This window comes from Harmonia axyridis, chromosome 2 (genome assembly GCF_914767665.1).
Source record: "Harmonia axyridis chromosome 2, icHarAxyr1.1, whole genome shotgun sequence".
Classification (NCBI taxonomy): Eukaryota; Metazoa; Arthropoda; class Insecta; order Coleoptera; family Coccinellidae; genus Harmonia; species Harmonia axyridis.
This window is the reverse complement of record NC_059502.1, coordinates 60,231,374-60,244,116: the sequence shown is the minus strand read 5'-3', so window position 1 is coordinate 60,244,116 and position 12,743 is coordinate 60,231,374. Positions and strand designations below refer to the sequence as shown.

Genomic DNA, 12,743 nt, shown 5'->3' with positions numbered 1-12,743 from the left:
ACGTCGCCACGGTTGTCATAAAGCCATAGTTTAATTTATTTTGGTCCTATTTCCCGATATTTTGATTCCGAATAGTTGATTATGGAGGACGCTATCAATTATCAATATATTACTGGGGTAAAACCCATCATAAATTCCGTGAACCCCCTAAGCAATTCAATGAAACAATATCAATGCATACCCTCTGTAATACTCGACTCCTGAAACATATTCTCCAATGCATGATGAATTTCTGCAAACGTAGGTCTTTCGTGCGCATGCCACTGCCAGCACTGCCTCATCAGTTCGTATATTTTGGGCGGACACCCTGGTGGACATTCCATCCGGTACCCCTTCTCCAACATGTGGTAAACATCGGTCAGATCCACCCCCGGGTAGGGGGACATTCCGTAAGTGGCAATCTCCCACAGCAGAATTCCAAAAGCCCACACGTCTGATTTCGTCGAAAACTTATTGTAGGCCAAGCCTTCCGGGGCTGTCCATTTGATGGGAAACTTGGCACCGGCATGCGCTGTGTAGGTATCGTCTCTCATCAACCTGGCCAGACCGAAGTCGGCCACTTTGACCAGGTGGTTTTCACCTACCAGGCAGTTCCTCGCGGCCAAATCCCGATGGATGAAACTTCTGCTCTCCAAGTAGCTCATGCCGCTCGCAATCTGAGTCGCTATATACATAAGCACCACGGCGTTTATGTTCTCTTTGTTGCCGTTCCTCAGATAATCCAACAGGTTACCTGCAACAATTGGATAAATCAGATGAAATGATAATAATAATAATACTTTATTCATCCAGTCAGACAAAAATGTATAGGAAGTCACAGGAAAAAAAAATCAAAATAGAAAATTATTCACAAAAATATTCAGGAACAGAATTTACTGAAAAACATAATCTTAATTGTTTTTTTAAATTAATTCAACTTGAGACTACGCAAAGATTCAGGTAAGTGATTAAAAATTTTTTATACACTGATATATTGGTGAAAATTCGAATCTAGAAGTATTATGTTTTGGTATACACTGTAGTGTAGCTATGAAAGCTCGAAAGTTTGGTCATGTTACATTCGTTTTCTTTGGTATAAATCAAACATTTGAGAATGAAAATAGAGGCCAGAGTGAGGAGACCATTATCAATGAAAAATGGTCTACAGGAGGACCTCGGCGCGATATTAAATATCATACGCAGAATCCTCTTCTGCAGAATAAAAACTCTGCCAACGTCCGATGAATTACCCCAGAGCAGGATGTTATGAGATAAGTGACTATAAACTAAGCTGTAATAGATGCTCAGGATGGATCGCAAAGGAAGTGAACTACGAACTCTACTTATGGCAAAGTAAGAGCTATTGAGCTTTTTGCAAACAGCGTCATCATCATTCAAGCGGGAATCGATGTGGATGCCAAGGAACTTGGTATGCTCTGCAGATAGAACAACTTCATCCAAATAGCGTACAACCAATCTGTATTCATTGCTTCTTAGTGCGAAATGAACGCATTCAGTTTTAGCAATATTGATTAATGATTGAATTGAAACGACACCAATCAACAAAGCACTGGACCAACATACTACACAACCTCTGTAACTCGTCAAAGGTCTGCGCAGTAACTATTGCCGAGGTATCATCGGCGAACAGAATTATTCTCACTTTGGTCAAAAGAGGAAGAAGATCCCGGCAATTTGTAGCACAAATCATCATCTTCCTCAGATTGGGGGGCAGATCGTTTACAAAAAATAAGAATAGAAGTGGCCCCAGGACTGAACCCTGAGGGATACCTAAATTCACCTCACGTTCATCTGAGAACTGCCGACTCTTACGATCATAGGTCTGCCCTCAAGATAGCTGGAAATCCATCTCAAGAACACACCCCTGAAACCCACACTGTAGCATTTGTCGACTAAGAATTGGAAGGCAAGACTGTCGAATGCCCGAAACAGGTCAAAAAACAATGAACGAATGATTTGAAGATTCATTTAATATTACATGTAGGTGTGCATTATTCATGTACATATTATGCTGAAGGTGTAACTACACTCTAATAAACAAAATCTTTACAATTGTTTAATGGAGGATAGAAGGAAGGAGAATAATCTTTCCGTTTCAAAAGTGTTTGTTGAACATACCTGCATTGGTGGCACTAGTGTAGCAGATAGAGGATGAATATTATAGGAAATATCAAAAAGTACTGATGTCTGATAGAGATAAAGCAAGAAGTAAAAAAAGGGTGAAGGTGTGTTCGCCTTTTTGGGTTGGTTATCCTTTGGCTATACTAGCACCATTGTGAAGAATTTTTGAACCCTCATTTATCCTTTTCTGCAGGACACTATCTCAACAGTTCTACCATAAGAGATTATTCTCCTCATCTCTATCATCCATAGTTAAACCCTTAAATATTGTAACCCTTTGTTCTTTGGTTCTCAACAATTCTACCATAAGAGATAATTCTCCTTTTCTTTATCCCTCCATAGTTAAACCCTTAGGAGAGAACATCACCACGTGACTGCTCAGTTCAAAACGTAATTAGAGATATGTCTTCTTACAAATCACCGATTTTCATGGGGTTGTTACATTATTTCTTTCAACAATAACCTACATTGTAGGATTACAATATTTTCAATTTACGAATGAAAATATTTTTTGCTCACTTCTAGTTTTACTTATGTATTTTAAAAATATTCGTAAAAAATCCAATTAAAAATCGTTACAAAACTACAATTTTGTGAAAATTTTCAAATGGACTTCCTTTCGACGAAACTATTGTAATATTCCCAACTTCTACTGATCGTTTCCACAACAACGCACATTATTTTTGTCTCCTTCTCTGACAAAATATTGATCACGAGAAAGTCACGTGGCGGTGTTTCCTCTTAAATATGCAACCCTTCAGTGTCAGGCTAATGCTCTGATTGTGAATATGTCCAAGATTGAATCAGTCCTATTCGAAACAGGGAATTCTGTTGCAGAGCCACGTTTGCGATATCAGAACAATGAGTTGAAACCAAGCGATTCAATAAAGTTTTTGGGTGTATAGGTTGATAAGAACTTGAGATGGTGTGAACACGTAGACTATGTTTACGGGAAACTGAGCTTATCATTTTTCGCTATTATACGCATCAGACTCCCGTCCCTTCGATGCCATTTTGAATGTACATTATAGTTTCTCTAATTCTGTGGACAATCCATTCATTCTGCTACACCTTGTAGAACAAAATCATGCGAGAATATAACAGATTCACACAGATTTCATAGTTATAATTTATTTTTATATGTTGGGAGTCGGATTCATCAATTACCTGTCAAATTTGGGATATAGGAAACTGTTCTGCCAATCCACATTTTTCCATGAAAAAATTACTAAACGATATTTACGGAAATATTCCATTGATTTCAATCGAAATTCAGTGAACTAGAGAAAATAGTGTGTAATACGCTCATTCTAAAACTTGTTCATTCAAAAACTCGTCACTTCGAAGCTCGTTTTCAAATTATGAACTCGTGGAAGAAATATCAATGCATTCTGCACTCATATTAAAAATATATCATCTAATAATATTTTGGTTTGTGTAAATTCTTATGAATTCAATAGTTTTTTTATATTAATAAAATAAAATAATGAGTATGATGTTCAGGCTTTATGCTCGTGATCACTGCAAATGATATAACTTCTAGTTTTTCACAGATGCAGGGGAAAATCTTGGAAATAAGGTCAAGGTCAATTGGTAGAAAAAGAATTTCATAGCTGGCCAACTCAGGCCCATGGTTCAACTGTTCTTCGCAGTTTCACGCCCATGCATAGAACTACAAAATTTGAATAGTCTCCAGTATATCAAATTGTGATATTGTATCTACCTATTTCTATCAAAATTATGAATAGACAGAAAGGTGAGACGTACGATGTTTACACCTCGTGACCCAGAATCCATCCAACCAATGTTTTGATTGGTCGAGCCAGTCGATCATAGAATCATTGAACCATTTTAGATCGCGTAATTTGAATTCCCTTACCATTGATTGATATTCAAAAAATCTTTATCCTCTCTCCCGTGCCAAATATTTTTCTCTCTAATGTTGGAGTCAATGCTCTGCAACCGCTCAAGGACGCATCTATGTATCATTGGAAATTATACAGTTCAGTCTGGTAATATGTTATTTCATGATTATCTCTGAATTCTCATTTGAAGATTATTTTATACTATCTTGTGTGCGTTGTGTGTTGTCAATAAACTTTTAACAATCTTCCCGATTGGCTCTGTTAACCGAGTTGTGATTATCTTAGGTCTTAAGTCTTCCGATTTATGAATCTTGTTTTTCCTGTTTCATCACTATTGTTTCGCATTATTATACCTGAATGTCACACACTGGACAAGTATTACAATGTATCTATCTGAGATGTATAGGCCGTTGCCTCATCTCTTATTCACATCCAACAAATAAATGAAAAAATTACTGCAATCCATTGATTTGAATTGTTACATAGCAATATTTTTTTTTAATATGGAATGAATGACAAATAATTTCCAAATATTTATTATTTAACGTCTTTAACTATAATTTCAACTATTAGTACATTGTGTATGCAATCAGTTAAAATATTTGTTGAATAGTTTTGAGATAAGATGTATTGTAAACAATGAATACAAAATTCAAACTAGGACAAAATCCGGTATTCAGCTTTTTCATTAGGAGGTTAAAAATGTGAAAATGACTGACAAGAATATTCAAATCAGTGTTACGCAATTTGAATAGAATAGAGATTTATTCAATGAAAAAATATAAAATTTGAATAGGTATGTGAAATGAAACATTTGATGAATAAGACTCGATATTTATTCGTTTGTTGTCCGATTTTGACAAGGGACATCCCTGTTTTGAAAATGCTAAAATAAAAACGATCCATTGAACTAATTTGTCAAAGAATTTAGCGGTTTGAAAATTGTGCTGTCTTGTCAATACAGTGATGAGTGATGTGAGTCGAACAAAAAAAGCTTAGGAAATCAGAAGCAGATGTTAGTACGAGCTATATTTGAAAAAGATGCTCTAAATGTTTCAACACAAAGGGGATTGCGCAGAGATTTGATTCACTTCAAATTTAATTTTACTTGCATGTTCGAGGCTATTTTGAATTTAGAAACCAAGGTACTTTTTTTCAGAAAACAGCATGGAAACGTTGAAAATGTTTTTGATAGATTAATAAAATTAAATAATAGTGGTTTTGCAAGAAAGGTGTCAGTTTTAAATAAAAACAATGCATATCATTTTTTTTAAATATTTTTAAGATCTTACAAAATGAGTAATTTGAATCTGACTGACTGGTAAATTTATTGTTCGCTCCTTTTGCATCATGTGACGTGGAACGAATATTTCAGTTGATAATAGCGTAAATTCATTTTCAACAAACTATTAGATCATCTCATAGTGAAGTGTAACAGTAAAATGCTTTAAATTTACTGTAAATAGACTAATATAACTTTCGAAAAATGTTTTATTTAATTCAAATTGTACACTATTTGCATAATTTCAATATTTCAAACAAATATTTCATATCAATCCTATTCATGACACATAAAATAAATGGCAAAAATTCATATAGCATATGTCATCGTATGTTTCAAATTTGGAATCTACATCGTTGTCATTTTTCATCCCTTGGTATTCTAAAGCAGTTGATGTTCAGTTTCCCACAAGCCCTTATCAGTTCTCCGTCCAGTCATCAAAAATACACCGGGCAAGAGAATGATAAGGGACTGTAAGAAATCAATTCGCTCTTTTTTTTTCGAAAACTGCAGAAACTGGCAATTACCCATTTTTTTTATCGTCACCCAAAGATGTCTTATAATATATTCTTCCTTACTGTACACTAAGAAATTTTTCACAACGGATTTAGTACTCTACTAAAATTGAACTATACACTCTGAACTACGTTATCTTCACTTATATTCAAACTTTCGACAACGTGGTCATCTAAAGAATGAAAAGTCACTAAACTAACTGAAATTCACAATACAATGTAACAAGGCAAAGGCATACTACTTCCCCCACTACTGGATCCTTATAAACTGCCATCCTTCCTACTTCAACTGGCTTTCTCTTTCCCAATAAGCACAGTAAATATAAGGGATTGCTGGTGGGTGATAAATCAAAATTGAGGAACTTATCTTTTCTCTTGAACATGTCCGTACCTACCATTGTACCCAAAAACCTTTGTTCCGATATTTCAGAATAAGGCCTTCAGAAACAGCATCCCTTTTCGTACAATAATCTACCGATGCAAATTTATCGCTATTATTATTCCAAATGCAGCCCCCTGTACCTCGTTACAATTCAATATACGTGAAGTTTGGCCTTCAAATATATTTTTATTTATATAGAATTTTATCAAACGTATTACGTAGAATTTATTTCGTTTGTTGTTTTAAAAAATAGTTTTGCTTACATTTTTGAAAATGTATTAAATCTTCTCATAGGTTCCGTGATGAATAATGAAAGCTTTAAAACCACTGTCACCGATTTTCTAAACTGATATTCATTTGAGTGTTTGTGTTTTTATGATTTTTTCGAAAAAATGTTTCTCGACACAATTTTCGCGATCTGAAAAATTCTTTGTTTTTCATTAAAACATTTGATTTGTTCAATGGAACCAAGAAAAGTTCACTAATGAGGAATTTCCTTTTTGAATGACTCATCTATTTTTGGACTTCAAGATCACCTACTTTTAATCACAATATATCTGGGCTCCCCTAAAATCTCTTGTTTATTCTTCTGGAATCCATACTCAGGATGAGTTTATTACAAGAAAAAAAGAAGCTAGCAGAGAAATAAAGAACAATCAAATCAAATAAAATAATAAAACAAAGAAATGTCCACAGTGTTGGCGAAACAATTTTCGCAAACATTAAAAGATTAGTGGATCTTACTTTGTTTCATTAATTTACCTATAATGAATTTTCATCAAATAAGTACCGAAAATATTAAACAATCCCATTGTAATGCGAAAATCAGTTGGGGATATTCTCAAACGAGCACGGAAATCTATTAATCCAAATGGAGGACATTTCGAGCGGTTTATTTTGTCTTGATTTAATATCTACGCTTTGTTCAATTGCTTCACTTCGATATATTATCTTTTCAAAAAATGCAAATGGGTTTTCAAATTTCCGGTAAATAAGTTCTGATTCAAGGATACAATGGTTTCGTATATATTTGTTAACCCGGACCTGGATTTTTCTCGATAGTTATTAAGTGAGCCTTAAATAAGAAACATATGAGCCAAATTAAATAAGGAAAATATACAGGGTGTTGGTTGGCTCTTCGTAACAAAGACGGTCAGTCCCCCTATATAACAGAAAACATATTAGGATGAAAAAGGCTTTTCAACGAACTTATATTTCCATTGAAAAAATGAGAACTTTGTAAAGGATGGGCCAAATAGGACACTTTTGAATGGGAAGTCTTATTTCTATACTAGATAAACGAAAACTGATGTCGGTGTTTGAGGGCTAATTTTTATGAGAAACACATTGGCGAAAATGTGCAACTCCATAGCTATCATCGTTACATAGTTACAGAGTGTTTTTATAAAATGTTCATTTTCGAAATATTGCTGTAATTTTTTTTTGTTGAAAATTTTTCATTTTTGTAAAAACTGTCTTGTAGAAACTTTTTACGTAGAATTCAATGACGTTAATCAAATTTGGATTACTTCTGCATATTTCGATAGAACTGAAAAAACCATTCCAGAAATATAGCTTACTTGATATTTTTCTTAAGTCATGTTCGATCTCCCAACAGGAGGCCGGCTTGGTCGCCTGACCTAGTCCCTTTATCGATAAAATGTATTGTTTTATTTTAATTATTAAAATGAACGATTTTGGCAGTTCTTCTGAAATATTCGGAAAGAAGCGACTGTAGTTTTTAGTAATAAATCAAATTCCACAAAAATGAAACGAACAATTTTGGAGAGCAATTCGCAGAATTTCTCAGCTCAGTGAATGTGTTTGAAAAACCGAAATATAAAGATAAATTCCAGCGCAAACTAAGATGATATAATTTATCAAGTGAAAAATTAACCACCAAAAATCTGGAACATATAGAATAAGGTTTTTCCATATCTCGATAACTTCAATAGTTCCGGAGATCTTATCATTAGCCATCTGGAATTTGAACTAATCTGTACAGTCCCGATCTCCCATCCGTGTGTACTGGCATTTGGAATGGACATATCTAAACTTGCAGATAATTAGGTTCAATAGAGAATTCGGCACTGGAGGGTTTTCCATAGAAGTCGGTACCTGAGTTCGTTAATCTTCTACCAAGCCATTCTTAAACCCACACAAACATTTTACAAGAAGGTAGAAAATTGATTTTGATTTCTCTGGCCATATCGAAAAAACGAAACGTTGACTTGTGAAATGTTGCAAATTCACGGGTAAACCTTTAGATTTCTCAAAAATTGATGAAGAAAAATGGACACTTTTGAAACAATCTCGAAATGCCTGAACTTCCTTTACTTTTGCGGAGCAGAATATTGATTTCGATCTTTCTGGCCATATTGGAAAAACGAAACGTTGACCTGTGAAATGTTGAAAATACACAATTAGATTTGTCAAAAATTGATCAAGAAAAAATGGACACTTTTGAAACAGTCTCAAAATGTCTGAACTTCCTCAAGTTTTGTGAGGCAGAAGATTGACTTTGATTTCTCTGGCCATATCGAAAAAACGAAACGTTGACTTGTGAAATGTTACAAGTTTAGATTTCTCAAAAATTGATGAAGAAAAATGGACACTTTTGAAACAATCTCGAAATGCCTGAGCTTCCTATACTTTTGCAGAGTAGAATATTGATTTCGATTTTTCTGGCCATATTGGAAAAACGAAACGTTGATCTGTGAAATGTTGAAAATTAGATTTCTCAAAAATTGATCAAGAAAAAATGGACACTTTTGAAACAGTCTCAAAATGTCTGAACTTCCTTAACTTTTGTGAGGCAGAAGATTGATTTTGATTTCTCTGGCCATATCGAAAAAACGAAACGTTGACTCGTGAAATGTTGCAAGTTCACGGGTAAACCTTTAAATTTGTCAAAAATTGATGAAGAAAAAATGGACACTGTTGAAACAATCTCGAAATGCCTGAACTTCCTTTACTTTTGCGGAGCAGAATATCGATTTCGATCTTTCTGGCCATATTGGAAAAACGAAACGCTGACCTGTGAAATGTTGAAAATACACAGGTAAACCTTCAGATTTCTCAAAAATTGATCAAGTAAAAATGGACACTTTTGAAACAGTCTCAAAATGTCTGAACTTTCTTAAGTTTTGTGAGGCAGAAGATTGATTTTGATTTCTCTGGCCATATCGAAAAAACGAAACGTTAACTTGTGAAATGTTGCAAGTTCACGGGTAAACCTTTAGATTTCTCAAAAATTGATGAAGAAAAATGGACACTTTTGAAACAATCTCGAACTGCCTGAACTTCCTTTACTTTTGCGGAGCAGAATATTGATTTCGATCTTTCTGGCCATATTGGAAAAACGAAATGTTGACCAGTCAAACGTTGAAAATATACAGGTAAACCTTCAGATTTCTCAAAAATCGATCAAGAAAAAATGGACACTTTTGAAACAGTCTCAAAATGTCTGAACTTCCTTAGGTTTAGTGAGGCAGAAGATTGATTTTGATTTCTCTGGCCATATCGAAAAAACTAAACGTTGACTTGTGAAATGTTGCAAGTTCACGGGTAAACCTTTAGATTTCTCAAAAATTGATGAAGAAAAAATGGACACTTCAGAAACAGTCTCGAAATGCCCGAACTTCCTTTACTTTTGCGGAGCAGAATATTGATTTCGATCTTTCTTGCCATATTGGAAAAACGAAATGTTGACCTGTCAAACGTTGAAAATATACAGGTAAACCTTCAGATTTCTCAAAAATTGATCAAGAAAAAATGGACAGTTTTGAAACAGTCTCAAAATGTCTGAACTTCCTTAAGTTTTGTGAGGCAGAAGAATGATTTTGATTTTTCTGTAGTAGTGGGTACCTGATGAGTTCGTTAATCTTCTACCAAGCCATTCTTAAACCCACACAAATATTTTAAAACCATATCTCTCAACCATAAAACTCGAGCAATTCTGAATAAGTCACAGAAATGTATTTTTCACGTAATCCCAAATTCAAAGTGCACCTCACGCCTCCGCTAAAAGATCCATATAGCTTCATTATTATTAACGATACGAAATAGATATTTATGGCAAGTGGCTCGAGAGTTTGTATATCACCCGAGGGCACCAACATTTCTTAATTCCCGACGGGCATGAAAACCTTCATTTCATATGAAGTTTTTCGAATTCACAGAATCTTTCAGGAACGATCTTCAGAAACAAAAACTTTCTGTTTTCAATAACTAACAATTTCATATTAATTCAAATGAAAAATGTTGATTTGTTGATTGAATTTGTCATAATTTTGTTTGAATGGAAGTACAGGGTGGGCAAATTTCGATGTTTTAGCACTACAACTTTTAAACCAGAGGTGATAGACAAAATCTGATACCCACTTCTCGATCTCTTTTTCTGAGAAACTGAAAAGGGTAGTTTTCGTTTTGGGCCACCTTCTTTTGTTTTCGAGTTATAAGCGAAAATTGGAAAAATGGCGATATCGAAAAACATTAATATCTCCGTTTATATTGATGATAGAGCTCTGAAATTTAAACATTATACAGGCACTTTTTTACGTAGAATCCAGTGGCGTACTCGTCTTTTCAAAAGGGTTTCTAATTACGAAGCTATGACCCAAAGTTGCGTTTTTTTAAATGGGAACACTATATTTCTGTGACATTTTTTGAAAGCTTAATTTTTCCTGATTTCAAAAATATATAACATCGTATAGTTTGTATCAATATAAATAATGGAAAATGGTCAAAAACTTTTCTCACCTAAGTGTCTCAATATTTCTATGGTTTCAAATGTTGATGAGCACAGAAAAATTTAGCATTGTATCATTGCCACAGTCTCCTTCTAATAGTTTCTTCATTTCTATGCTTTTTACTCAATTTCTCACAGAATAATGGACTGCTATCATAGAGATTCGAGCTTTGACTGTCAAATCATCAATTTATATCATTTGAAATGAAATCAGCGCAACGAGTATCATTGTTTCGAAATACTTGTATATTTTTCTATTTCAAAATGAATTATGGAAATAACGAAAAGTTCAATATGCTCGAATGTTACATTAGGTGCAATTATAATGAGGATGCAGCATCACAAGACTATTTGAATAGTTTTCCAGAAAGAAGTCAACCGCACAGGTCAATATTTGAACGACTCAAAAACAATTTGATTGAACATGAACCCTTTTGAAAAGACGAGTACGCCACTGGATTCTACGTAAAAAATATCATCAATATCAACGGAGATATGAATGTTTTTCGATATCGCCATTTTTCCAATTTTCGCTTATAACTCGAAAACAAAAAAAGGTGGCCAAAAATGAATACTACCCTTGTAAGTTTCTCAGAAAAAGAGACCGAGAATGGGGTATCAGATTTTGGCTATCCCGTCTGGTTTAAAAGTTGTAGTGCTAAAACATCGAAATTTGCCCACCCTGTACAGAACTGTTGGTGCTTGATGCTGCCATGAACGCGCTAATATACATAGATCAAGTTATTGGCAATATTATTCCTTCGTTTCATGCTGCTATTCGAACAAATTTCTTAATTTTGAACGATAATGCTCCACCCCATCGTGCATGAGTTATCGATTAACCTCTGGAAATCCATGGTTTTCCAGTCCGATTGAACACACTCGGTATCAGCTACAAAGAGCTTTGGATTCTCGCCAACGACCTCCACATACACTTTAAGAACTCAGACTGATTTTATCGCAACTCTGGAGAAGAATTGATCAAGGTTACTTCAACAATCTGATCTAAAATATTCGAATGCGTTGTCAAACTGTGGTTGATGTTCGATGAGGCTCTCTTTACTGAACTTAATTTTTTCAATTTTTCGAAAAAAGAAACGGAATAAAATAGGCAATGTGCCTTCTAAAAGAGGAAGAAGAACATTAAAAAATTAGTAGTAACAAAAAATTACTCTGAACTTTTGTGGAGCAGAATATTGATTCCGATCTTCCTGGAAATATTGGAAAAACGAAACGTTGACCTGTGAAATGTTAGAAGTGCACAAGTGAACCTTTAGGTTTCTCAAAAATTGGTGAAATAAAATAGACACTTTTGAAACAGTCTCAAAATGTGAACTTCCTCAACTTTTGCGGAGCAGAATATTGATTTCGATCTTTCTGGCCATATTGAAAAACGAAACGTTGACTTGTGCAATATCGGAAGTGCACAGGCAAAGATTCCTCAAAAATTGGTGAAATAAAATGGACACTTTTGAAACAGTCTCAAAATGTGAACTTCCTTAACTTTTGCGGAGCAAAATATTGATTTCGATCTTTCTGGCCATATTGAAACGTTGACTTGTGAAATATCGGAAGTGCATAGGCAAAGATTCCTCAAAAATTGGTGAAATAAAATGGACACTTTTGAAACAGTCTCAAAATGTGAACTTCCTTAACTTTTGCGGAGCAGAATATTGATTTCGATCTTTCTGGCCATATTGAAACGTTGACTTGTGAAATATCGGAAGTGCATAGGCAAAGATTCCTCAAAAATTGGTGAAATAAAATGGACACTTTTGAAACAGTCTCAAAATGTGAACTTCCTTAACTTTTGCGGAGCAAAATATTG

The 12,743-nt window shown here is 34.4% G+C and overlaps 1 protein-coding gene across 8 annotated transcripts in view; it reads right to left on the bottom strand.

Annotated features, from left to right (window-relative positions):
• Positions 1 to 12,743, bottom strand: part of LOC123673763 (tyrosine-protein kinase Abl) — an 87,990-nt gene that overhangs the window by 18,504 nt on the left and 56,743 nt on the right. For all 8 annotated transcript variants that reach the window (XR_006746542.1, XM_045608434.1, XM_045608435.1 and 5 more), the window contains exon 6: positions 182 to 733. Coding sequence is in view for 7 of the 8 variants with exons in the window: in XM_045608434.1 (XP_045464390.1) it covers positions 182 to 733 (552 nt within the window). In the remaining variant the exon portion in view is untranslated. The remainder of the gene's footprint in view (positions 1 to 181; positions 734 to 12,743) is intronic.